We start from the raw sequence: 25463 nt of genomic DNA on the forward strand, positions 1-25463 counted from the left end.
CCGCCAGGAAAAACACAAGAAATGATTGGAAGAACACAACAAAGATAAGGTGGAAAATGGAACAAATATAAGGAAAGTAAACGAAAAAGTACACAAAAGAAATGTAAAATGTTAATTTTTCCTCATCAGTACCGTTTTAGAGCCTTCAGATGTTTTAGATCTTTCAAAATGTTCATAAAATTTTAGAAAATTCTTCAGACTTTTGAAAAGTTGTTAAATTGTTGTTTTCTTTAATTTTTTTTCATATTTTCCTTAGATTCTACCTCCCTTTCATTAGATTATATTTGGTTTAGATTCTCAGAATTCTCTTTAGATTCTTTCTATAGCCTTTTTGATCTTTTTAAAGGCTTAAATAACCTTAGATTTTTCAATTTTATTTTACATGCTTCTTGAATTTTCTATATTTTCTTCTTAAAATTCTATTTTGGTGGTCTTCGTATTTTCTAGATTCTCTGTGATTTCTTTTAATTTAATTTAATTAACATAAAGCTCTCTTTAATTTCTGTAGATTCTTTGAAATCTCTTTAGATTTAGTTCATTCTTTTTAGATGTTGTTAAAAGTTTTCGTCTTGAACATCTTTAGAATTTTTCTTGATTCTCTATGTTTTTTTAGATTTATCTTGGAATACATTTTTTTTTATTTCTCTTGGATTCTGATCATCTACTCTTTATATTTTCCTCAGATCCTTAAGATAATCTTCCGTTTTTTTTTTCAGTTTTCTAGATTCTCCTTTATTTTTTTTGAATTATTTTTAGATTCCGTTTTTTCTCTTTAGATTTTTTAGAAAATTGCAATTCTTTAAATTTTGTATGCCTTTAATATTAGATTTTTTAATGTTTGTAATTTGGAACTTTTTGGATTCTTAAATATTGCAATTTCTCCGTATTTTGACTTCTTTATACAGGGTGTTTTTGAAATGCATGTACAAAAAAAATATGTGGAAATTCCTTGTTACAACTTGAACTTATTCAAAAAAAAGTTTCAGTTAAAGTGTTTTTACTTTCGAGTTAAAATTACACAAAAATTTCAATAAATTTGCTTGTGCGCCACTGATTTAATAGTAAACAGAAAATCGAGTTGCTGGTTGCTTAGGAAACAAGTCATTTCAGATGCGTTTTTGCCAGTGGTGTAGAAAGTACGTACGTGGATTGGAGTTAATTTTACCTTGTCAGTTTTTTATTTAAAAATTGTTTTTTCATACTTCATACTCCGTCTGGATAAGCGCAGAATTGTTTTGTACATGCATTTTAAAAACATCCTGTATATATTTTTTTAAATTCTTCTTGGAACATTTTTTTTATTTCTCTTGAATTCTGATTTTCTACTCTTTGTATTTTCCTCAGATCCTTAAGATAATTTTCCGGTTTATTCCAATTTTCGATATTCTCCTTTAATTATCTTGAATTATTTTTAGATTCCGTTGATTCTACTTAGATTTCCTTTTATAAATTTGCAATTCTTTGCATTTTGTATGCTTTAAATATTAGATTTTTGAATGCTTGGAATCATTTAGCACTTTTTGGATTCTTAAATATTGCCAATTTCTCAGTTTTTTACTTCTTTATATATTTTTCTATTCTCTAAATAGATTTTGATCCAGCCTAGTCTTTTCAATTTTGTAAAATTATTTTAGAAATCTTTGGATCCTGTTTGCATATTTGCATTTTTTCCTTATTATTTCTTGACCATTTCGGATATTTTTCATTCTTTAATTTTTCAAGATCTTTATTCTATAACTGTTTTATATTTATTCTTCTATGGATCTTCTTTAGACCTTTTGCATCTTTCCATTTACCTAATTAAAATAAAAATTTTCTTAAATTTTACTCTATAAATTAAAATCTAATTCTTCCGAGTCTCTTCAATTTCTAAACATTTTGAAAATTATCTATAGAAATTTTGAATTTTTTAAGTGCAATCACTTTTAAATTTGATTTTTGATCTTTCTATTAGGTAGCAATCTATAAATCCTTTCTACATTGTTCTACTTCTTCAGATTGTGTCCACAACGAAAGAATATGCAAAAAACTAAACCCCAATCAAACCTTATCACCAATTACAACAGTCTTATCACCGCGTTTTTATTGGCCCATTTTTATTCCCTCCCACAAATGATTGGGCCGCTAACAATTCGTGATTGATAGATAATGGACGTGACCACGCAAAAAACTCCAAAACTCGCTCGAATTACGTAAACTCCCTTTTCCTCTCGAATTGCCAATAGCAAATAAATTAAAATCAACAGCTAATATTTGCAGCCCGTCTATTCTTGTGCAAATCATCTCGAACAATGCACCATGCATAAAGTGCATCGTCTGCATTTTTTCCCGTTTATGCACCGGCATTCTGACGGATTACCACATGAACTCTGATAAAAGCACTCCCCACTCTTGGAGACTCCGGCCACTGACCACTTCGAGACTCCGGGCTCCACTTTCAGTTTCGTTGGCGGTTTGATGCCGTCCTCACGCGCGAGCTCTTCGCCGACGAACGAGTTATGTGTAAAGTGTTCGACAGAGGAGAGAGCTTTTGAGGGTAAATATCGTGCACACTTCGAGTGTTTATAATTTTATAATGACCCGACCATATGTGCTCATCACATCTGTGTGTAACGAAGCGATTTACTCGACGTTATTATGTAAGTGGCCCGATTTGAAGATTCATCAGTTTTGCAGATAAGACTATCTTTGTCCGCTTCCGTTGCGGGGCTTTTACAAGAAGTCGATGATAAATTGAGGATTGTGTGGTTTTTAATTGGTTAATTTTTTTGAATGGCAGTGGTATTAACAGTACAATAGAAGTGGAATTGCGATCAATACGAAGAGAAACTTATGGGTTTTGTGACGAGTTCATTAATAATAAATTTTTACATCATCACTGTCATAAATTAATTGCATATTTTAACTAGCTAATCACGTTTTTTTATCTGAGAATTTTGCTTGTCAAATATCACGAAGCTTCGGTGTTTTATTGACCTAATTACGTGCAGAAATATTATATAGGCGCATAGTTAAAAATAGATTGTTGTAGTTGAGTAGTGCAATAACTGTAAAACAACACAATTCGGTCTAAATTAAGCTTGAAATTGCAAAGTCATGGGTTGTGAGCTTTTTGTGAGAAAACAGAGCATTCAGTTCAAAAATTGATGCAATCAAAAATGGAAATTTTTCTATTAAATTACTTATCTAGATATCCTGGAAAATTTCAGTATAATTCTATTAACTGTTTAATTGGGTTTGATGAGAAAATTAAAAATTACATTACGAATTGGCAACTAATAATTATCATTCTCGAGTGTTTTAAAGAAAATTTTAAAAAGTCCCTAAAATAACGTAAAATTCTCAAATTTTAATTTTAAAGAAAATTTTTGTAAACGTTTTAAAAAGACTAAAAGACAATTCAATAAGATAAGTTTACTTAACGCTAACATTTTTTTTTATGTTGGTCTGACAAATTTTGAGAAAAGTAAAAAAAATTGACGCTATAAACAAGTCTGGCAGTTTCTTTAATAATTTTAATATTTAATTAAATAAATGACAAACCGATTTTAAAGAGACAATTTGTTGAGATAAATTTCTGAAATTTTAATTTAATTTAAAATTAAATCAAATGTAGCCAGTCAACAAATTCAGTTTTCTAAAGTCAATTCTAAAGTTTAAACTGTTTTTGTTGACATTTATCTAAAAACATGTTTACACATTTATTAAGAGACATTTAGAAAAAATAACAAAAAGGTTATAGATTTTTAATTTTAATTTTATTTTGAATTTAATTTTCAAATTGCATAGTTTGACTTTTTTTTTTAATTTTTGACATCAATTGCTATCATCAATTAAAATTAAACATCATTTTCAAATTTTTGGTGAACCGAATGAAGAATAACAAAAATGTCATTAAGAAGAAAAATTTCTGTAATTTTAAATTAAAAAAAAAATGAAAAATATAATTTTATTATTTTTGTTAAAAGTTAAAACAAAAGTCAACGTTTCTTAGTTTTTATGTCAAATTTTATTGTGATTTGTCATATTTTTAAACAATTATTTTATAAAAAAAATGTAAGAAGATTAAAAATTCTTATACATTAAAAAATATTAAATATCTGCAATTTTAAAAATACCAAAAAAATCGATTTGCTCAAACGGTCTTTACGAAACAAAATATAGAAAAAGCTGCGAATATAATTTATGAATGGTCAAGAAAAAAAAAACAAAATAAAACAGAATCAATCTGCAAAAAAAAAAACGTGGCGATGCAGTTTCTAATATCACAAACCAAAGAAGAAAATAATTCAAAGAAACATGGAAGTACCAATTGTTCGATAAACTGTCCAAGTAAAAGTTTTGATAAAAAGTCGAAAAAATATAATGAAATTGTTAGTCACTCCTGCGTTTAATGAAAAAGAGAACAAAACGACTACAAATCAGTTATTTAATTAAATAGTGTTCTAAACAAAACAAGATTAATTAAAACATCAATTGAATTCAATTAAAGAAATGCATAATTCATTGGCAAAAAGACTACAGAATTAGCGTACGACAATAAAAAAAGTTTGCGAAATACAACATAAACGTGGAAATGTGACCTAAACCGGAAATAAAAAAAAAACAAAATTTGAACGGTTATCACCGGTTAAATATGATCCCTCAGGCGCACCAATTCCGCCTCATTTCCAAATTAAAACCAAACTTACAACTTACTTAAAAACCAATTATGAAATTAGAAAACAACAAAATATAACATCGAAGCATGTAGAAATAAAAACGAATTTCGCCCGTTAATCGTCGACTCTCCAATTCTCGCAAGAAAAACCATAATCATATCCGTTCTTCGTGATAACAACAATCTCCATTACAAAGTCGTTGACTTTGGTACTTGAAATTCACGACCACGCGTAGATTTGTCCATTTTTAAAAAAATTGGAATTAGGAAAAACCTGAAGCAACGAAAGACAATAGGAAAATGTCACAATTGTGATGAAACGTCATACGTGTACCCACGTGGAGATTGCTATTGTGTTTTAATTAATTTAAATGGGATTTAAATATAATAAGAAGAGAGAGTAGTTGTTGGCGTAATGTTAATATTAATGTCTGTTTGGAAATTAGAATTGGAGAGAACTCGAAGATTCTTTAATTGGTATGCAAAGCATGGGAGCACAAGTACCGTTGATAGATACGCGGTTGGTGACCTCTGGATCGCCAGATTTAGCCCTGGGTGAGTTTTAAAAGACTTTCATTCCAATTAAAGAAATGAGATTGGTTTCTGCTCGTTAGAACTTAGAGTTTACGTAAAACGCAGTATCGTTTAAAGAAAACGGAAATTAGCTACTTGTTTTGACAGCAAACGCGTGCGGTATTGTCGAAACGCTCGATTTTTATTGAAGAGCAAACATTGCGCCAAGCGCGAATTAAGAACGCGATAAATTCCATGGTAAATCTTTCAAAATTGTCATTACGTCGCAACAACAATAGTCTGCGGATGTTGCGTCCTTTATCGGCAAAGGAGTGAAGAAACCCGAGCGACTCACCTCGCAGCAATGCATCTTTGTACATCAAAGCGGTGATATTTCTGTAATTAAGTGCAATTTAACGTGTGATGAAAACATAAGGTTAGCAATGTTTCGCAAGCGTTTACAATGCTTTCCATTTCGCAAAACGAAATCGTTCGATTTTTGCAGTCATGCTGGGAAGCTAAACCTCGCCCCGAAATGTTAAGATGGCTTGGACCGAGGAAGGCGACGATGCCGAACGACGGTCAAGCAGATCCCATACCGAGTATTCTACAAGACGAAGACGTCACCGACGACCCCCTCGCCACGCTGAACGCGCACCGGAAGGGACAGCAGATCTACTCTGTCAGCAGGTCAGTCTTCTTGCCCAGAGTCACCCTCAAGAACACTAACACTGACTGTCAAGGGTGAGTTTGGTGTAACATCCTTCAAGGTTGAAAGCGGACGTGACAACTAAACTCTTTTCTAGAGTCAACCCGCTGTTCCGCGAAGGCTCCCAGAAGCCCCAACGCAGCCCTGTGGAAAAATCCAGTTCTTCGGGTTACGGGAGCAGTTTATACGCCGACTCGAAGCTCCGTGATGATGTCGTCACCATCCTTGAGCAAAACCCTGCGTTTGTCAAGAGTATCAAAGTACCATCGAGGACCATCCGCAACAATCGATCTCTACCATCCTCAGGGTCGTCCGGCGCCGGGACGCTGACAACGATTCCAGAAGGTCGCGTGGATCTCCCTGTTCCAAAACCCATTTGGCCGGAAGGCAAACCCCACGATTCCCTCGTCGACGATGCTCTCCTCCTCTACACCAGCCTTAACAACAATCCTTCGGATTCTCTCTCTTTTGACCATCGCATGGAGCTCTCCGTCAGAGAAGTCCTAATGGAACTCCTCCACGGTATCAACTCTACCATGGACGGCAACGCGGATCTAACACCCGAAGAGATCCTCAAGATCGTCAACGAGAAGATCGCCGCAAGTATTGAAACTTTACGTTTAAGCACTGAGGACGAAATGAAGAGGTTGTGCGTGAATCTCAGCAACTGCAGAAAGATTAACTCGGTGTTGAGAGCGTTCAGTCCGGAGAGGACGATCAGTGACAACGATGAGTTCTATCAGACTCCTTCAGGGTCTTCGAGTAGTGGGTTCAGTGATTTGAATGCTCTTCCAGTGTTCATCCACGAGGATCTGGGGAGTGTGCCGAATGGTCTTCGGAACGCGATGATCTACGGGACGCTGTATCGAGGGAAAGCGGGAACCAAGCCCAAGGAAACTACACAGAAGAAGATGTCTTTGAGGGATGTCAACGACAACAAGCCGAGCGTGTGGGAGCAGTATTATGGCGTTAGGGCGGTGCAGGAAGGCCAGACGAAGTATGTGCCTAAACCAACAGACGTCCCACTTTTCGTAAGTCCTAATAACCGCAAGCATGTTTTTTCTTCTGTGAAAGTTATGAATGACGGCATCGCGGATTTTAATCCTTACGTAAAAACAATAAATTGGTCATAAAAATTGAACTACTGTCACTTCGCGTTCACCTTTCATGTACAGGGTGGTCAAAAATTTTGGCATTGGCGTAAACTCGTGACCTAGAAACTTGCCGATAAGTCCGTTTCCTATCTTCCCGCGGACAAGGTCGATGGATGCTGAGGATGTTCCTAAATTGGTAATTAGCAACGGTTAATGTCACGCAATGATGAAATATCACCGTGAAATTATATGATTTTATCGGATTTTCATTCAAATTTTATATTAATTAGTGGAATGTATTTAGCGGTTGTTTGACATTTTGGTAGCCGAGTATTTGAGATTTTATTTTACACACTTGTCACTACAAGGATCACCATAGAAAGTCATTTTTTCGCACACCCATGCTGATAAGACCGTTCTTGTAACCAAACATATGTAAATTCGGCCGTTTCTAATCTTCGTCCTCAAAATGAAACAATAGCTACAGTGTCACTACTTCCAATTTTTGCCTTTTTAATTTTCCTTTATTGTTTATTATAAAGTTCGACCCACTTTCTGGGCCCCAAATCCTCATTAGGTCAGAAAATTAACCATAATAGAACAATTAGCAGTTTAGTGCTTAATTGGGGGCTACTGTCTGTAATTTTTTCATAAAGAAAGGTCACCTGTCAAATTAAGAGATTTTTTTTGACAATTTCCGTTTCTTAAAATAGCATTATCTCAAAAACCATAAACCACAGAATTATGACTAAAAACAATCGATTCGAATCAGATTCGCCATGGCCCACTTAAAACCACTCACGCTCGAGTGGACAAGAAATTGGCGGGAAATAAAAAAAGTGTGAGAAACGCGAAGTGGTTGCTCTATGATTTCAATGAACAGATTTGTCCCATGGTTCGAATTGTTCCAATTTATAAATTTGACAAGTTTGAATGGAAATTTCCGAGTTTTATTCAATGTCATTTCGTTATCTTATCAGTGGTCAATTTCACATTGTCGAACCAGCTTTTTGTAATAAAATACAACCTTCATAGGCTCGCTTCGCTCGCCGTTTGATTAAAATTTAGATTTTTTGGTACTTTAATTAGAAGTTAGCGAGAATTAATTAAATTATTCCATACTCGGCGGCGGTAATAATTAGCAATTACAGTAATTGATTCTTACAGACTGTGATGACTTGGTGAAGAAACTAGAGTTTCTTAAGTTAATTTAAAATGAATGAAATGCAATCCTGCTCAAATTATCCATTGCTTAATTGCTTTGTCAGAATGTAAGAAAAAAGATAGCGAAGACCTCGTTACTCAAAGAAAGAGTCTTTTAAAGTGCATCTAAGGCATAAAATCTCGTCTTCCTGAAGAGAAACGGAAGATCTGATAACTCTTACAAAACCGCGAAACCTCCAGATCTACGTGCCGGCTAACAACTCGCAAATCTTCCGGAAGATCTAACCGGAAATCTTTTCATTTTAAGATGTCACATCTCCTTAGTCGTCGTAAATCAAAATCACTTTCTCCGAATTCAATGTCCAGTTAAATTTATGTACGTGCTAACGGGAGCAGTCCCGTGTAATTGAAAATTACCATTACCTAACAGTTAACCTCAAATTTGTAGCCGGTTAGAATGTGAATACCACATCGGTCTTAAACCAACACGGAAACGCTTCTCCTCTCTTTGCACTCACAGTCCAACGTTGCGCAACCCGTACTTCCCTTCCGAGGGTGTTCTTGCACAAGTGCTCCGAGTCATCTTCAACCTTTTGAACAATAAGTTGGGCGTGAAGAAGGCGCCACGACTCTCCCTCGAAGCCATCTTGCGCCATGGCAATTAACCAACGGCCTTCGAAGGCCGTCGACCAGTTTTTCGCTGACGATGACGACAGCTTTAGCACAATTCACACCCTCGGTGGGGCCTTACGTAAGTTGGCGAATTTTGGAGAAATTTCCAACTGGAGCTAACCTAAATTCCGAAGAGGCACTTTCCCTGGCACTTGGAGATGCGCGGACGTGATCGAGACGACGTTTTGGTTGTTTTGGAGTACGTGGTTTGTTTTATTTTCACTTTCAACGAGCGCTTGGCCTACTACCCTACATTGTTGGCTATAGCATCTGAATTGGAAAGTCGTTCACGTTGCAATATCTGTCTAGCGTATTAGCGGATTTTTTCGATGGTGGACCCTTTGCGCTGCTGCCAGTGCTAGAGTTAGATGGCCTCAATTGACGATTGCAAGACGTGGACGTTGGGCAATTTCTTGTTTGGTTGTGTTTGTTTTGGTTGGTGACGTCGAAGGATAATTGAGTTGTTATTGGGCTAATTTAGCGAGCGAAGTGAGCGCAGTAAAAGAAAAGGGCAAACAATAGACCCCTGAGGTGCTCACTTCGCGAAATGAGATTAGCGTATCCGGACAATTCGAACCGAGTTAACGATTGTAATTATCTTTTCTTAACAGCGTGTAAGCTGTCGAAATAGTGAAAATAAGGAAACTTAACGAGCATCCTCGGCGAAAATTCCATTCGTTTTCATCTTATTTACGGTCTGCCTGTGCTAAACGGTTGGAACAGGTCGATTTAAATTTATATCAAACATTTGCATATTTTTTACCCATTATGAAACCACTTAGCATTTATCTCCATATCGGCTCTTTATTTAATTTGTGTTGTTCAGATGTAAAAAGAAAGTGGATTAATAAAGTTCGTGTCGATTTCGACCTATTTATCTGAAATATAAACGTCATTAAATCAATCTCTGTCACCATTTAACTGTGTGAGAAAAACCCGCAAATGTTGGAATTTTTCGAAAGTGATGTTATTTTTTAATGTAAAGTTGTTTGAACTTTAAATACCGACAAAACTCAATTAACAATGCGTTACATAAGCAAAGAAAGTGACACGAAAATTTCTCTAAATCTGAAAATTCGCTATTTTCCACTCAAAGCGGCCTTGCTATTGTCGAAAATTTCGCAACACGAACCGGTTGGGCGAAAATTTTTTCGAGGATTAGCGATAAGATCTTGTCGAGTTTGATGGGTATTGGGTTTGTGCATTAGAGATGTTTGGATTTTTTTTAGAGGTGGGTTTTAAATCTCGGTCATCGGGTCAGTTGTTTTGCCTAAGGATTCTGTTATTATTTATAAATACAAACTACATCTGGTTTCGATTATTTCAAGGTTGATAAATAAATAAATTTTTGGGAAATGTTGCGACGGGGTGGGGGCCATGTTGGGTGGTTTCCAGCAATGGCACGATGAGTCATATGGCATCATTTTTGCAATCGGGCGGTCGTGGGCTCGATCAGTTTTCCTCATGTTGCTCAAATGACATTCACGCCAAACCGAACAGTAGAACCGATTTCAGAACTCCTACTCATCGGTTGATTTCTGGAGATTTACAAATTTTCAAAAATTTTGACGTCAAATCGAAATTTTTAGTCTCTTAACCTTGTCGTCATTTTTAAACTTGTTTGTTTGCCGTTCCTTAATTTTTGTTAGATTCTGAGTTTCTCGATTAAGAAATCGATTAAGAGAACCACAAACAGCTGCGATGACAGGCCATGACTTTGTTCCTAATTTTGGTACAACCAATATCTCGCTCAAATTCGCAAATTTTTCTTTGGTGCGGAGCCACGCATTGTCCACCTAATGAATCGTGACCCTTTTAGAGCCTCCAATTACGAAACGAAGTAAACAAACAATTGAAGAAAGTCCCATTGTGGCAAAGTTGACATTACCATTGCGCGAAATATTGTAATTGAACTCCGATACTTTCTCCAATCGTCATTACGTCACCGTGCGGCAAATCCTCACGCATTTCATACAAAATTGACGAAAAATCACGAACCGCACGTGCAAAATGCACAGAACTTTTCCGCTTTCTCTCGAGACCTTAAAATCTGGAACACTGGGAACATCCGTTTTTTGTGCGTTACGCAATAAAACAAAAAACTGTCGCCCAACCACGCATTGTGTGCATTTCGGCACTTTCTCCAGTGCGTAACGGTTAAATAATGGGCGGTGGAATGGCCCATTGTTCGCGGAATCCGGTTTTTAGGGCGGGGAAGGAAAACGACCCAGAGATGGCGCCAGAGGTTAGCGGTGACGCGAGGGATGAGTCCGGCTGAGGGTTAACTGCAGAGCACTCGACGTGGGAGTTAGTTCATGTAAATTTTTCCACAGCTCATTTTAAATTGAAGCGCATTGTGTCTTCACTTTCAATCACGCCAACGTCCAATTAACGAAGTGTAACAATCTCCGCTCATAATCCCATCATTATCATAATCTCTCTTACGCTCATCTCGATCTAATCGGGCAATCGCGTGAATTATCTCGATTTATTGTCCACATTTTTCACTTTCTCAAGGCCGCTTTTGTAATCCACTATTTGCAAGGAAGTGTCACGTCGGGTCGATCAAACATTTCGTCACTTATTCACGTCTTCCCGTCCAATTGCACCTGCAAATTGTTGGAAGATGCTCATTGCGACATTTGATCGATTGGCCAACGAGTTCAAGACTGCTAACATTTACCGCCCACCGAATCAAGAAATGTCAACACCTGTCAACGATCATTGTTCCTAATAGTCTATATTAGGATTTGATGTCATCGGTGGGAAATTGCGGAGAAAGTAAACCGACGCGAGATGGAACGAGACCACTCTCACTGCAACCGGTGGCCGTGAATTTTCGATTTGACCGTCACAGTTATGGATGATGGTGCAGGCAAGAACGGATGATTTATTCTCGATTATCTCTTTTCTAAACTAGGCGGAGCGCCTCAAGGGTCCTCATGCGGGCCCGTACTATTCCCAGAGTAATCAAAAATTAATTTAAAGTAGAGAGTCGGTATTAAAAGGATCTTATTTCATAAACCACACCATCCTTGGAACATTTTTCCATTTAAATTTCTCTTTGAAAGTTCCTTTCAGGTGGAGACCTCAAAACTACACCACCGCGTTGTAACTCCAGGAAAATGGTTATAAATTCAAAGCTAGCGTGCACATTGTTAATTCCTGGTTATAACACCCAGAAACAAAAATTTCCACTTTCTTCCTCCACTTTGCTTCTCTGTTTTAATTGCTTCCATGATCTTCGGCTTGTCATCGTCAGACAAAAAGCTTAAAACAAAAATTCCCATGTAAACATTGTCACGCTACGTCTTCATTTATAATTGTGGTCACGCTGATGGTTTTGTCATTTTCACGCCTTTTGATCGTGCCACGCTTCAGTAACGTTTGAAAAAATCCCGATCCGGAAAACTCCCGGAAAATCGACGTAACAAAACGACGCGTTCTGCACTAGTAACGTCAGTAATTTGTAATTTGTAGTCGTGACACATATTACGTTTGTTTAGGGTGTTACGAGGGCTCTTCTTGTAACGAGTGATAGTTACAAAATTACGGGCGTAGCGTGAATAATTGAACACGTTACATAAGATGGCATCGTTATTATTTATTGAGGACGATTGTTTAGTTATTACCGTTATTATCATATGAAATTGCGCTCGAATTATCTTGTTATCCAACAACGTGACAACACTGACGCTAATACGAGCAAAATACAAAAATCCGGAATTTGCGCCACCAAGTTCATCGTCCGGTGTGTTGTCGGTAGTAATTTAGACATCTCCATGTCTAGACGCTAATCATTACAAGTGTCATCATGATCATTTATGATTTCTCTTTGATTTCCTAAGACGATAACTCTTCCGTCATCAGATTCTGACACACCTGCACATCGTCCAAGTACCGACCTCAAAGGTCGATACAATTGCACAATGTTACCATACTAAGACGAGTAACGAGCTTTCTTCGCAAATATTGACGATTGTGAAGAAATGCGGGTCGATGGTTATGTTTACCGAGTTTCGGAAAATCGATTATGTAAGAGAAACGATGAAACATTAGGAAGCCACAGATAACATTTATTAAAGAGAAATCCTCGTGGTGAGAAAAATTGAAGAGGAACTGAGTACAGCTTATACGTGCGGAGAGTAGGCAGCCAACAATCCAATCCCAGTTCCTCCTAATCTTATCGTCAAAACTTCATATAGAATAAGACTGATCCTAAAGGAAACCTTTGCGGGACCCCTCACTGACGCATTTTCTGTTTTAGCCCGGCGGGCGCCCTGAGGCCGACTTCACCCTCGACGTCCCCAGGTCGGAGCTCCTGTCCAAACGAATGAAGCAAGACAAAAAGTGGCGTTGTCGATGCCGCCTCCTCACCTCTTTCCTCGGTCTCATCTTCTTTCTTCTGTCTGTGATGGCGGTGAGTTTGATGCTCACCAGAGGCAAGAGGATGTTTGGTTCGATGATGTGAACTCAGCCAAAAAGCAACGATTCGATATTCTTAAGCACCCAAAATACTGCCATAACATTGCTCATTCTTGCTGGTGCCAAATTTTAGTTACCACAATAATGCAGTATTGGTCCCCACGGACTGTAGTTGTGATAAAAACGATTGTGTCATTTTGAGATGTTGTGTCCGAAGGACGGTTTTGTTTACAAGGATAACTTATTGATTCAGGTATTTTTAGATGTAGAGTATTTAAGAGATGAGTGTAAGTTAATGAGTGAGTGTCTGGAGATGTATATATTGTATTAAATAAAGATTTAAATAAAACGTTGGAGGTTTTATTTTGACGATTTTAGTTACGAGAAAACTAAATGGAAATCCCGAACCTAAAGTTAGATAAGATAAGTAAATATAAATATCGAAACTATTATTGAACATTTTATAATAAAGGATTAGAGAAAAGATTAACAATAAGTGTAAGATTATCAGGAAGTAGTTGAAAATAATTAATCATAAAGAAAAACACTTGTATACTTTTAATTGGCCTACTTCAATAAATTTTATCCCGGCGCATCCACCATTTTCTACTTTTTTGATACCCGGTTTAATGACACTTTATCTATTTCTTAAGTAAAATAATTATTATCACTGCTATTCCTACAGATGTTTTAATTCAAATACCACGAATAGGCTTATCTGTATATTTGCAAACAGTAATTAAGCCTTTAAGTTATTTGGTGCCAAACCCACTTACGCCAAAATTTACACTGTAAACAAGATTAGATCCATTTAGATATCTAATATTAAGCAATTTAATAAGAAAAATTATTTCACATGTTATAATAAAAAAAAAATTAAAATTTAAATTTATTTTTAAATACTTAATTCAAAAAATTAATTAAATAGTGTAGCAACTATAAATTTTAGGTAAATATTTGGAGTATAGCTATTTTCGTGGTAAGCAATAAACGATGAATAATCCCTTTTATCTTTCCTTTATCGGCTGTCACAAAAACTATATAACCCGCGACCGCTTTGAAGTTATCACAACGTCTCGTCTATCACCCAGCAAAATGACTCAGTTTTTCAAAAACAAAAATGCCGTCATCCGGCACCAAGAAAGTGGTTTGGTCCTGGACGGAAGTGAAGACGCCGTGAAGTTTCAACATTTTACAGGATTTGCACCTCAGTTGTGGAAATTCGAGGAACACTCCACAGGAAAATACATTATCATCAATCAAGGGAGCAAGTAATGATCAAATTTTTACCTTTGATACACAAATAACTCTTTTTTATTAGGAAGGCACTGGATATCGAAGGCGGGATTGCGAATGGAAACAATTTGATTACTTTTAAGAAACACGGAGAGACGAATCAACAGTGGTATATCAATTCCGATGGGTCTATTATCAGTGCTGGTGGAAATTTCGGTGTGAATGCAAAATTTGGAAAATTCAAGGCAGGGAACAACGCTATCGCATATCAGACGCACGGGAAGGAAAATCAAATTTTTTATTTCCAGTTTCAATAAGAATATTTACTTATATTGACTTTTTTATAATTTAAAATTAAAATAAAGAAGTGTACTTCAAGCAATAATGTCTTTATTCTGCTTTATTAAATCTAATAATCATTTTATATTATTATTCATTAGTGCTAATTTTGAACATTTATCAATTGGAAGTTAAGAAAAATCCTTTATCGAAACATGAACATTAAGATGTATCTAATACGTTTCTATGCTTACATGTAAAGTACATCATAATAGTGATGATACAAATAATTCATAATAACATAGTTACTGTTTCATAATAGCATAGTTGCCGTTTCATAACAGCATAGTTGCTCTTAATCCATAATATTCAATGTGTTTTTGAAAATGAAAGCAACTGCGAAGACCAAAATCTGAAAATTTCCATTTATTTATATTAAATGTAACATAAAATATCTTAAAAATTGGAAATTTGCAGAACTGTTGGGTGGTAGCATTGCCTCATTCGTACATGTTTCGATAAAGCTTTGTATTTACTACGGATATTAACTAATTCATAAAAAAAACTCAGACGTTAACAAGTAACGTCCTCGTTCATTATGAATTACTTAATATCCTTCTCAAATAAATAGCTAATGATTCACATCAGGAGATAAGACAGATAAGAATAATGTTTTTATCAGTGTCATATTTATTCAGAAAGACCACAAATATTTATTATAAACAGTAAAAAACCGCTTTTTGTTGACATAAGTAGAAATATAAATAAATGCACATTTTCTTTTTTTTCCGTTTTAACACCTACATTTTGTAAAAAAAATTGTTGGAAAATTTTTAGTCAACAAACAAATAAACTCTTTATCAGATCAAATACGCCGCGAAAGTAAGGATAATAAAAGTCAAGTTGATACCTAAAAATATTGATTATAAATAGTTGTAAAATCCAAGAAACACTCAAAAAATAACGGAAAAACCTTATTTTACTGGTCAATAAATTAATTTTCCAACAGTCTTAAACATTTTCATTAAATTAAAGAATATTGAAGAAAATAAATCAATTCTCCAACACAATTTTATTAGAAAATTTGTAAAGTAATGTAATGTATCATAATTTTGGGCAGGGCTGTCATAATACTAAAATAAACAATCGATTTTGAAAATAGAAAATTCAATTTTAGAAAATAATTTTTACAGTGATTATTCAGATTTTATCACTTTGAAAATTTACAACTAAACTATTTATCTAATTTGAGTCACAGTTGATGACTTCTCAGACAAAACTTATTAAACTAAATTATTTTCTGTTAATCAACTTTAATTTAGACAACGTCGACTTGTAAATCCGTGAACATAAACTGGGAAATTTCGAATTAGTGACTCAGGTTTAAAGGTTTAAATCCTTCAAATTTTCCAAAACGAAAGAAGTTTCTTATCAGTGACCCTCAAATTCAAGTATTATAAAACATGGTAAATATATCATTAAAAGATTTCTGATAACATATAAGAAAGAGCTTGGTTTATACAACAGGAAAATCCGGAGTTAAATCATCACTTCCTCTTATCACATAGTATAAATTTGACTACTTCAATCAACTAAATTCAGTCTGCATCATTGCGAAAATGAGCCACCATCACTGCCACCAAGGCCGCAACGCCATCATCAGAAACCCAAGAAGTGGTTTAGTGCTTGATGCAAGCGACAACGTCGTAAAACTCCAACACTTCAACGGAGGACCGTCGCAATTATGGCAATTTGAAGAAATTACTCCAGGGAGATATTACATTGTCAATCAATGCAATAGGTAATGGATTTTATTTATATTGTACTTGATAATTATTATTTGTATACAGAAAAGTGATAGATGTAGAAGGGGGAGCAAGAAATGGACACAGCATCATTACTTATGAGAAACATGGAGGAGAGAACCAACAGTGGTTCATTAATTCTGATAGTACCATCGCTAGTGTTGGAGGAGGTTTGGTTCTGGATATTGTTAGCGAAAGGTATTGTGCTGGAAACAACTTGATAGCGTATAAAAAGCATGGCGGAGACAACCAAAAGTTTCATCTTGAATACATATAAACTTTTTATTTTCATAAAATAAGTATTACCGTACAACCATCACTTTTCAGATTTCCATTGTATTTCTACCAAGCAATAAAAATTAAATGTGCTTCATAATGTAGGTAACAATTATTTTTTTAAACCATGTCCACATCAAAGAAACACAAATTATCATGAGATACCACAATGTTGACATTTGTTGTTTGTTTTACTGGTCTATTGTTTTTTAATCTCATTAATAAAAATATGATAAAATGAAAATGAGAATAGTATATTATGAAACGCGTTTTGAGGTTATCGGAACGCAAGGGAGCCAAGAGAGCGAAGATGTTGATCATGATCATGATGGTTCTCTTGCATCCAAAGAGTTTTTTTCCGATGAATTATTAAGCCAAGTACAACAAGAAATAATAGTGTATTGATCGATTTATCATGGTTTATTAAAACCAAAATCTAAATTGTCAACGTTGATGGCAGGTTGACGGTTTGTCTGCTGCAAAAATATATGCTCCTGGACATATTAGCACGAGATTGGTCCATTACGATACCGAAATACGCTCAAACGCGTATCGAAATATCTTCATTATGAACGCGAAATAGAAAAAGTAGTGTAGTGTATCAGAATTTTTGGTTAGTCTGTCGTAATAATAAACAATCGAATTTTAAATTAGAAAATTTAATTTTAGAAAATAAGTTTTAAAGTAATTATTCAGATTTTTTCACTTTAAAAATTTCCAACTTAACTATTTAACTAATTTAAGTCACAATTAATGACTTCTCAGACAAAATTCATTAAACTGAATTATCTTCTCTTAATCAACTTTAATTTTGACAACGCCGACGTGTAAATCCGTGAACATAAACTGGGACATTTTGAATTAGGAGTCAATTTCAAGTTATTTAGCGACGTCTACCTTAGTAGTACCTTAGTTAGCAACGTCGCTAAATAGCAACGTCGCAAACAAACTTGAAATTGACCCCTTATGACCCAAGTTTAAAGGTTTAAACCCTTCAAATTTCCCAAAATAAAAGATGTATCTTATCAGTGACCCTCAAATTCAAGTATATCAAAACATGGTAAATATATACATAATATAAAGTTTCTGATAACATATAAGAAAGAGGTTGGTTTATACAAAAAGAAAATCTGTAGTAGGTACTTTCTTTTATCTTTATCACATACTATAAATTTGTATACTTCAAACAACCAAATTCAGTCTGCACCATCGCGAAAATGAGCCACCAAGACCGCAACGCCGTCATCAGAAACCCAAAAAGTGGTTTAGTGCTTGATGCAAGCGAGTATGTCGTAAAACTCCAACACTTCAACGGAGGACCGTCGCAATTATGGCAATTTGAGGAAATTACACCAGGGAGATATTACATTGTCAATCAATGCAATAGGTAATGGATTTTACTTCCTTTGTACTTAAATAATTATTATTATTATACAGAAAAGTGATAGATGTAGAAGGGGGAGCAAAAAATGAACACAACATCATCACGTATGGGAAACATGGAGGAGAGAACCAACAGTGGTTCATTAATTCTGATGGTACCATCGCTTGTGTTGGAGAAGGTTTGGTTCTGGATATTTTTAGCGGAAAGTATTGTGCTGGAAATAACTTGATCGCGTTTAAAAAGCATGGCGGAGACAACCAAAAGTTTCATCTTGAATATATATAAACTTTTTATTTTTATAAAATAAGTATGTAGGACTACAGTTCAACCATCACTTGTACTTGTACTTTAACCAAGCAATAAAAATAATAAGTACTTAAATGTAATAATAATAATGTAAAGATTATTTTTTGAGACCATGTCCACATATCAAAGTATCACAAATTATCGTGAGATATAGCAATGTTGACATTTGTTCTTTGTTTTACTTGTTTATTGTTTTTTAATCTAATGAATAGAAATATGATAAAATGACAAAGAAAAACAATTATGATCAGATCAATAATAAAAACCTTGACGTAGGTCAGCAAAATCGCAAAATGCGATGTAATTCAAGATCTAAAGAAGGTTTCGTTTAAAGCTTAAAATAGATAACTATAAAATGACGCAATTAAATAACACACTGTATGTGATCTTTCATCTCTCAATGTTTCTGTTTCCGGTCTTTCATGGCGTCATCGGCTTCGCCATTTAAAACAAGTAAACAATCCTCTGAACAATTAACAAAGAAAAATTCAAAAACAAAAAAGTCACGATCTTATCTGAATTTTTCAATAAATCATTTCATCTCACACTATAAATAAGTTTTAAAGCAAAACAACGAACAACTGAATTCAATTTAGATCTGCGAAAATAACCACAATCAAATTCATGTCGCCCGAAACCCGAAACATCATCATGATGAGAGAGAGTAGGTGGGGTATTCCATACCAAATCGACCAGTTTTAACCCCGACCCATTTCGATTTGACTGAAAGTTTTTCATCTTTTTCTACCCTATAAAGTTCTCAGATTTTTTTCAAATTTATGTTCCCAACCAAAAAAAAAAATTCTGAATTTTTCCTAAAATAGCTTTTATATTTTCAAATGGCTATAACTTTCTCAAAAATTAACTTATAGAAACGTTTTATCCTTCAAAATTTTTGTTTCAAAAAAAAAAGATTAAATAAAATTAAGATAATAAATCTAATTAAATTTGTGCCTTTTTTGAGCAAAACCGTTATCATCTCGAAGTTCGTCATTTTTAATTCAATTTTCTCAAAAAAAATTCATTAATTCTGCGATAATTCCCGCATATTCCAAAGACCAATTTATTTAATTTTAATTTAAAAAATAATAAATAATTTAAAGTTAATAAATAAAATAAAAACACTTATGCTTGTTAACAAATTAATATTGTCATATGTAACTTTACCTTTTTATTGCAATTGATAAGAAGAACAGATTATAATCAATAAAAACAAGTTAAACAAAGGAAACAGATTTAACTTGACATCAAAAATTAAAATATTCATTAAAAAATATCAATTAAAAAATCTAAACAAACAGCAACACTTTTGAAAACACTAAAAATATTCGTACCCTAAAATAGTTATTTATTATACAAGACGATAAAGGACCACTTTAACCATCGAGTGAAGACAGTTAATACACGAGTGGCGCAGCCACGAGTGGATTAACTTCACGAGATGGTTAAAGATCCTTTATCGTCGTGTATAATACACTATTTTTTCTATAGAGCAACTTTTAAAGAAAAACTAATATTAATTAAAAGAATGTATCATGATACCCAATGTTGGTTGTTATGGAACTGCTGCTGTAAACAAATTTTTCATTTTCAAAAATCGCGAAAACCATCATGTGCGAGATCGATTTAGAACTTCCTGCAGACGTAGAAGAAGAAGCTGCAACTGCTGTACGTAAGCTGCTGCCTGAAAAATCTCGCCTAATATACGAGAAAGAATACAACACTTTTGAAAGATGGAGAAGTGAAAAAAATATCAGTGGTGTTAGCGAGAAAGTGCTCCTCGCATATTTTTTTCAAAAGTCTAAAAAAGTCAAACCTTCAAGTTTATGGTCTTATTACTCAATGCTAAAAAGCACATTGTTGGTAAATGAAAACTGCGACATTTCAAGGTAAGAGGTTTTAAAAATAGTGTCAACGTAATGTCATAATAATTTTCAGATATAGCAAACTAATTTCACTATTAAAGAAGCAAAGTGAAGGCTATGAGCTCAAGAAATCCAAGATCTTTGAGCCAAACGAGATAATTAAATTCTTGGTAAATGCGTCAGATGATGACTATTTATTAGCAAAGGTAGGAGATTTATTGAATAGGATAATATGTAAAATTAGGTTTTAACTTACAGGTTGTTGCTGTAATGGCTTTGCACGGGGCTTGCAGATCAGATGAATTGTACAAGTTACAAGTTTCCAACATTGAGGATCGACAGACAGTAATTATTGTTTCACTTATTGACACTAAAACCAAGAAAGATCGATCGTTTTGTGTAACCGATAAAGAATGTGGAGTTAGTTTTTTGGAAATCGTACGAAAATATTCAAGCTTGCGTCCTAAAAACGTTCCTCACAGCAAATTCTTCGTCAACTACAGACCGAAAAAGTGTACCGTTCAGCCTGTAGGAATCAATACATTATACAAGATTCCGAAGATGATTGCCAATTTTCTAAAGCGGTCAGACCCTGAAGCATATACTGGCCATTGCTTTCGCCGTTCGGCCGCTACGATGTTAGCTAACAAGGGTGCTGATCTCATCACCGTTAAAAGAATCGGCGGATGGAAATCATCCTCGGTAGCAGAAAACTATATAGAAGAGTCCGTATCCAGAAAAATTGCAGTTTCAAATCAGATACTTTGCGAAGATTTGGTCACAAATTCAGCCACGACTTCGTCAGCTGTAGAGATAAATCACGACGAAGCCATGAATGCAAGTTGTGTTCCAAAAATAAACGTCTGTGGAAACGAGAATTGTACCATTAATGTTACCGTTACTTTAAAATAATGTGAAAATTAAATAAATAAAATTTAAAACACTTTATCTACCCTTGATGTTAAAGTAGCACTTTATCTACTCTTGATGTTAAAACGCAAGTTAGCCTTGCATTTTTTGAGAAATAAAGCACACTTTAAAAGCTACTATAGAAAAAAAGTCTTAAACTTCTGCAAAAAAATCAAAATTTACGAATTTTCATTTTTTCTTTACAAGCTAAGAATTTACAAGTTAATTAAAATTTTAGGTCACTAGAAAAGCAAAATTCTTATAAAAAGATTATAAAGGTTAAAAAAAATAATCATTAAAAAAACAATCACAACAATTATCAAAGAAAAAATCCAAAACGTGATAAAAAGCTCTCGAATTTATCTGCATTTTGATCAATTATCTCACGCTATAAATATGGAACAAAACTTTGAATAACCAGACAGTCTACATCTCTGCAAAAATGAACAACATTCAGATCCAGACCGGCAAAAACGTCATCATTAGAAATCCAACAGGTGGTTTGGTGCTTGACGCAAGCGAGTACCTCGTCAAAATCCAAAATTACAACAAAGGTGTTGCTGCTCAAATGTGGCAGCTTGAAGAATTCAGTCCTGGGAAGTACTACATCGTCAATCAAGCAAATGGGTAATATAAATACGTAGTTATTTTGTCTCTTTAGAAGTTAACAACTGTTTATTTAAACTACCTACAGGAAGATACTTGATATAGAGAATGGTGCAGTTTCTGAAAATAACATTATCACGTATCCCAACTATGGTACTGAGAACCAGCAATGGTCGTTTCATTCTAATGGTACCATTGTCAGTCTTGGAGGAAACTTAGTAGTGGATATTCTCAAAGGACAACTTAACGCTGGTAATAAAGTGATCGCTTATCCAAACAATGGCACTTTTAACCAGATATTTGAGATTGAATATGTATAAACATATTTGCATATTAACACGTGTTACTTTATTATTAGTACACTTATGATAAAAATTATGTAAAAAGCAATAAAAATAAAAAATGTTTCAATACCTATATATAGATGATTACATGTTTTTGAAATCATGTGGCAAATCATACTGTGGTACAGAAAAGTCAATTTATCTTATCTGTTCATTATCACCTGTCACAGAACCATATAAATCACGACCCGCTCTACATTAACAATAGCTTTAGTCTGTCATCCAAACAAAATGAACCAACTCTTCAAAAACAAGAACGCCATCATCAGACACCAAGAAAGTGGTCTGGTTCTTGATGGAAGTGAGGAGATTGTAAAATTACAACATTATACAGGATTTTCATCTCAGTTGTGGAAATTCGAGGAACACTCCACAGGAAAATACATTATCATCAACCAGGGGAGCAAGTAAGAGACAGTTTTACACCTTTGATGCATAAATAACTCTTTTTTAATAAGGAAGGCACTGGATATCGAAGGAGGGATCGCAAACGGAAACAACTTGATCACTTTTAAGAAACATGGAGGAGTGAATCAACAGTGGTATATCAACTCCGATGGGTCTATTATCAGTGCTGGTGCAAATTTGGGTGTGAACGCAAGAGAGTTTAAAGCAGGAAAAAATACGATCGCGTTTCAAGCGCAAGAGAATGAAAACCAAATTTTTCATTTTCAATATCAATAGGAATAGTTTTACGATTTGTCTTTTTATGATTTAATAATAAAATAAAAAATAATATTACATACAATGAAAATATTTATTTGAGTATCGTGTGGCCAATAAGCAGTCATTAGAAAACAAAGAAAAATTTGTATGTGCAACCTGTTATGCTTTTTAAACATCATTATGCGGTAAGATAACGACGTCTTTTTACTTTCGCTTTTTATTGTATTTGACGAAATACACGAAGATAAAAGAGAATGTTAATTGCATATTTACACAAAGTGGGAAAAGTACATAAAAGTCATCATTGCAAATAATAACATTAATCTTTTGAAAAGCAAAGAAAAAATATATCACAAATTAAATAAAACGCAATGAAAGCAAGTAACTTTTTATAAAAATTAATATTTATCAGTAAATTTAAAATCCAAGATGTATTAAAACTCAATCAATCTTTTTGGTACTTATAAAAAAAGTCGAGTACACAAAGCGAAAAATTTTACTCAAGTTACTTATCCCAAAAACAAATAACACGAAATACTTTTGTCAGAAATAAAGAAATCTATCTTTCCCATAAACTATAAAATTTCATAGGTGGATTACGTCGAAAGATATTTTTAATGCCTGTTTGTGAACTGAAAATCCCTCTTTAAATCTTCGTTTATCTATATTACTCGATTATCTCAAGCTATAAATTGTATCCACCAAGTTAGTTTACATCATCGCGAAAATGAGCCACCACCATCACCACGGTCCTCCTGGTCACCACCATGGCCCCCCTGGTCACCACCACGGTCCTCCGAGCCACCACGGCCCCCCTGGTCATCACGGGCCCCCGGGTCACCACGGCCCCCCCGGTCCCCACTGCCACCGAAGCGCCATCATCAGAAACCCAAGAAGTGGCCTAGTGCTTGATGCCCACGACTACACAGTAAAACTCCAACATTGCAATAAAAGTCCAGCTCAGTTATGGAAATTGGAAGCGGCTAGTCCGGGAAGGTACTTCATCGTCAATCAAGGCAATAGGTAATTGAATAATTTTATTTTCCTTGGCCGATAAACAACTGTTTTTATTATACAGCAAAGTGCTTGATATAAAAGGAGGTGCAAAAAGTGAACACGACTTGATCACGTTTCCGAAACACGGTGGAGAGAACCAACAGTGGTTCATCAACGCTGATGGTACCATCTCGAGTGTTGCTGGAGGTTTGGCTGTAGATATTTGCAAGGAACGATTTTCCGCTGGAAATCACCTGATAGCGTTTAGAAATCATGGAGGAGATAACCAGAAGTTTCATTTTGAGTACCTGTAGGGTGCGGTCGGTATGTTTCTCGTAATAGATATTTGAACCAGTCATTCTAAAAATAATAAAGTATACTTGTTTAAATACCTTGTTTTATCTATGACGCATTTTTTCGTTTTGAAGAATCAGAAGAGATTATCTTGTCGACTTGGGAAAATCCGAAGTATCAATAATAACTAATTTATTGGAATCTGTTGTAACAATAAAAAACTAGAAAAACATGTTTCTTTTCCAACTAATTGTTACCCTGGAAACTTTGGAATTGGGTACTTCAATTAAGTACCTGAAAAACAAACAAAAATTTTTTTTGCAGAACAAACAAACCACTTTCTTCGTCGAAAGAAGATTACGAAACATATTTCTAATCAATCAGTAATTCTGAAATTGTCAGAATCAAGTGCTTTTATCTGTATTATGTCAGACTATATAAATTCAGACCAAAAACAATCAATCACAGTTCACATCGCGAAAATGAGCCATCATCACCACCACGATCATCACGACCACCACGGCCACCACGGCGACCATCACCACCACCATCAACATGGCCGCAGCGCCATCATCAAAAACCCAAGAAGTAATTTAGTGCTTGATGCATGCGACTACGAAGTAAAACTCCAACATCACCATGGAGGTCCATCTCAATTATGGCAATTTGAAGAAGTTTGCCCTGGTAAATACATCGTCGTCAATCAAGGCAATGGGTAAGAAATTTGACTCCCTCAGTCAATAGAATAACTGTTTTTTTTTTTAACAGAAAGGTATTAGATATCCAAGGAGGTGTAAAGAGCGGACACAACGTGATCACATACGGAAAACATGGTGGAGAAAACCAGCAATGGTTCATCAATGCAGATAACACCATTTCGAGTGTTGGTGGAGGTTTGGCTATTGATATTTACGAAGAACATTATCACCCTGGAGCTCACTTAATCGCGTTTAAACATCATGGCGGAGATAACCAGAGGTTTCATGTTGAGTACCTGTAAGGTGTGGACCGAGTGTTTTTAGTAAAAGATTGACTATTACACCACTAGTGACGTAATATCTTTGAGGACAGCAACTAACAGAAATTTAGTTTTCTTTTGAGCTGTTGTAAAAATTAATAAAAAAGTCTCGAAAATTTTGTTTTTGTTCTTACAATTGTTTATTGTACATACGTACAAACACTTTTAATTTTTTTTTCTCATTTCAAATAATATAAGGTGAACTGGGGCAAGTTCGAATTTATTTTCGCAACAGAAAAAAC

At 34.7% G+C, this 25463-nt stretch overlaps 6 protein-coding genes across 9 annotated transcripts; all 6 read left to right on the forward strand.

The window, feature by feature from the left end:
• Window positions 1-2417: 2417 nt before the first annotated feature.
• LOC148181764 (uncharacterized) lies at window positions 2418-13383 on the forward strand. 4 transcript variants are annotated; one of them, XM_088035971.1, is made up of 4 exons: window positions 2418-2536; window positions 5679-5917; window positions 5980-6913; window positions 13080-13383. In XM_088035971.1, the coding sequence occupies exons 2-4, from the start codon at window positions 5709-5711 to the stop codon at window positions 13281-13283; spliced, it is 1347 nt and encodes a 448-aa protein (XP_087892097.1). In that variant the 5' UTR covers window positions 2418-2536; window positions 5679-5708; the 3' UTR covers window positions 13284-13383. The 4 variants fall into 4 exon arrangements, with proteins under 4 accessions (XP_087892097.1, XP_087892079.1, XP_087892088.1 ...); XM_088035953.1 differs by having other exon boundaries at window positions 2502-2639; XM_088035962.1 differs by having other exon boundaries at window positions 2502-2639; window positions 5679-5863.
• Window positions 13384-16348: 2965 nt separating this feature from the next.
• On the forward strand, window positions 16349-16926 carry LOC148181765 (uncharacterized). Its single transcript, XM_088037312.1, has 2 exons — window positions 16349-16553; window positions 16603-16926. The coding sequence occupies exons 1-2, from the start codon at window positions 16372-16374 to the stop codon at window positions 16832-16834; spliced, it is 414 nt and encodes a 137-aa protein (XP_087893438.1). The 5' UTR covers window positions 16349-16371; the 3' UTR covers window positions 16835-16926.
• Window positions 16927-17961: 1035 nt separating this feature from the next.
• On the forward strand, window positions 17962-18598 carry LOC148181766 (uncharacterized). Its single transcript, XM_088037323.1, has 2 exons — window positions 17962-18220; window positions 18271-18598. Exons 1-2 carry the CDS (start codon window positions 18051-18053, stop codon window positions 18500-18502), a joined length of 402 nt encoding a protein of 133 aa, XP_087893449.1. The 5' UTR covers window positions 17962-18050; the 3' UTR covers window positions 18503-18598.
• Window positions 18599-22431: 3833 nt separating this feature from the next.
• LOC148181767 (uncharacterized) lies at window positions 22432-22931 on the forward strand. Its single transcript, XM_088049648.1, has 2 exons — window positions 22432-22654; window positions 22706-22931. Exons 1-2 carry the CDS (start codon window positions 22479-22481, stop codon window positions 22929-22931), a joined length of 402 nt encoding a protein of 133 aa, XP_087905774.1. The 5' UTR covers window positions 22432-22478.
• A 649-nt stretch (window positions 22932-23580) lies between these two features.
• On the forward strand, window positions 23581-24292 carry LOC148181768 (uncharacterized). Its single transcript, XM_088048477.1, has 2 exons — window positions 23581-23936; window positions 23992-24292. The coding sequence occupies exons 1-2, from the start codon at window positions 23641-23643 to the stop codon at window positions 24221-24223; spliced, it is 528 nt and encodes a 175-aa protein (XP_087904603.1). The 5' UTR covers window positions 23581-23640; the 3' UTR covers window positions 24224-24292.
• A 21-nt stretch (window positions 24293-24313) lies between these two features.
• LOC148181769 (uncharacterized) lies at window positions 24314-25337 on the forward strand. Its single transcript, XM_088050368.1, has 4 exons — window positions 24314-24377; window positions 24429-24455; window positions 24495-24918; window positions 24972-25337. Exons 1-4 carry the CDS (start codon window positions 24314-24316, stop codon window positions 25201-25203), a joined length of 747 nt encoding a protein of 248 aa, XP_087906494.1. The 3' UTR covers window positions 25204-25337.
• The last annotated feature ends 126 nt before the right edge of the window (window positions 25338-25463 follow it).

Source organism: Gnatocerus cornutus, chromosome 1 (genome assembly GCF_029298725.1).
Source record: "Gnatocerus cornutus isolate USDA-ARS CGAHR chromosome 1, icGnaCorn1.1, whole genome shotgun sequence".
Taxonomy (NCBI): domain Eukaryota; kingdom Metazoa; phylum Arthropoda; class Insecta; order Coleoptera; family Tenebrionidae; genus Gnatocerus; species Gnatocerus cornutus.

What these genes read in the sequence shown, in the direction of transcription:
- LOC148181769 (XM_088050368.1), top strand. Translation starts at nt 24,314, where the DNA reads ATGACGCATTTTTTCGTTTTGAAGAATCAGAAGAGATTATCTTGTCGA. An exon ending in TCGACTTGGGAAAATCCGAA is followed by an intron (nt 24,378 to 24,428) that starts GTATCAATAATA and finishes ATAAAAAACTAG; the next exon opens with AAAAACATGTTTCTTTTCCA. An exon ending in TGTTTCTTTTCCAACTAATT is followed by an intron (nt 24,456 to 24,494) that starts GTTACCCTGGAA and finishes ACTTCAATTAAG; the next exon opens with TACCTGAAAAACAAACAAAA.
- LOC148181768 (XM_088048477.1), top strand. Translation starts at nt 23,641, where the DNA reads ATGAGCCACCACCATCACCACGGTCCTCCTGGTCACCACCATGGCCCC. An exon ending in ATCGTCAATCAAGGCAATAG is followed by an intron (nt 23,937 to 23,991) that starts GTAATTGAATAA and finishes TTTATTATACAG; the next exon opens with CAAAGTGCTTGATATAAAAG.
- LOC148181764 (XM_088035953.1), top strand. Translation starts at nt 2,589, where the DNA reads ATGTGCTCATCACATCTGTGTGTAACGAAGCGATTTACTCGACGTTAT. An exon ending in ACTAACACTGACTGTCAAGG is followed by an intron (nt 5,918 to 5,979) that starts GTGAGTTTGGTG and finishes ACTCTTTTCTAG; the next exon opens with AGTCAACCCGCTGTTCCGCG. An exon ending in CAACAGACGTCCCACTTTTC is followed by an intron (nt 6,914 to 13,079) that starts GTAAGTCCTAAT and finishes TTTCTGTTTTAG; the next exon opens with CCCGGCGGGCGCCCTGAGGC.
- LOC148181767 (XM_088049648.1), top strand. Translation starts at nt 22,479, where the DNA reads ATGAACCAACTCTTCAAAAACAAGAACGCCATCATCAGACACCAAGAA. An exon ending in ATCATCAACCAGGGGAGCAA is followed by an intron (nt 22,655 to 22,705) that starts GTAAGAGACAGT and finishes TTTTTTAATAAG; the next exon opens with GAAGGCACTGGATATCGAAG.
- LOC148181766 (XM_088037323.1), top strand. Translation starts at nt 18,051, where the DNA reads ATGAGCCACCAAGACCGCAACGCCGTCATCAGAAACCCAAAAAGTGGT. An exon ending in ATTGTCAATCAATGCAATAG is followed by an intron (nt 18,221 to 18,270) that starts GTAATGGATTTT and finishes ATTATTATACAG; the next exon opens with AAAAGTGATAGATGTAGAAG.
- LOC148181765 (XM_088037312.1), top strand. Translation starts at nt 16,372, where the DNA reads ATGAGCCACCATCACTGCCACCAAGGCCGCAACGCCATCATCAGAAAC. An exon ending in ATTGTCAATCAATGCAATAG is followed by an intron (nt 16,554 to 16,602) that starts GTAATGGATTTT and finishes ATTTGTATACAG; the next exon opens with AAAAGTGATAGATGTAGAAG.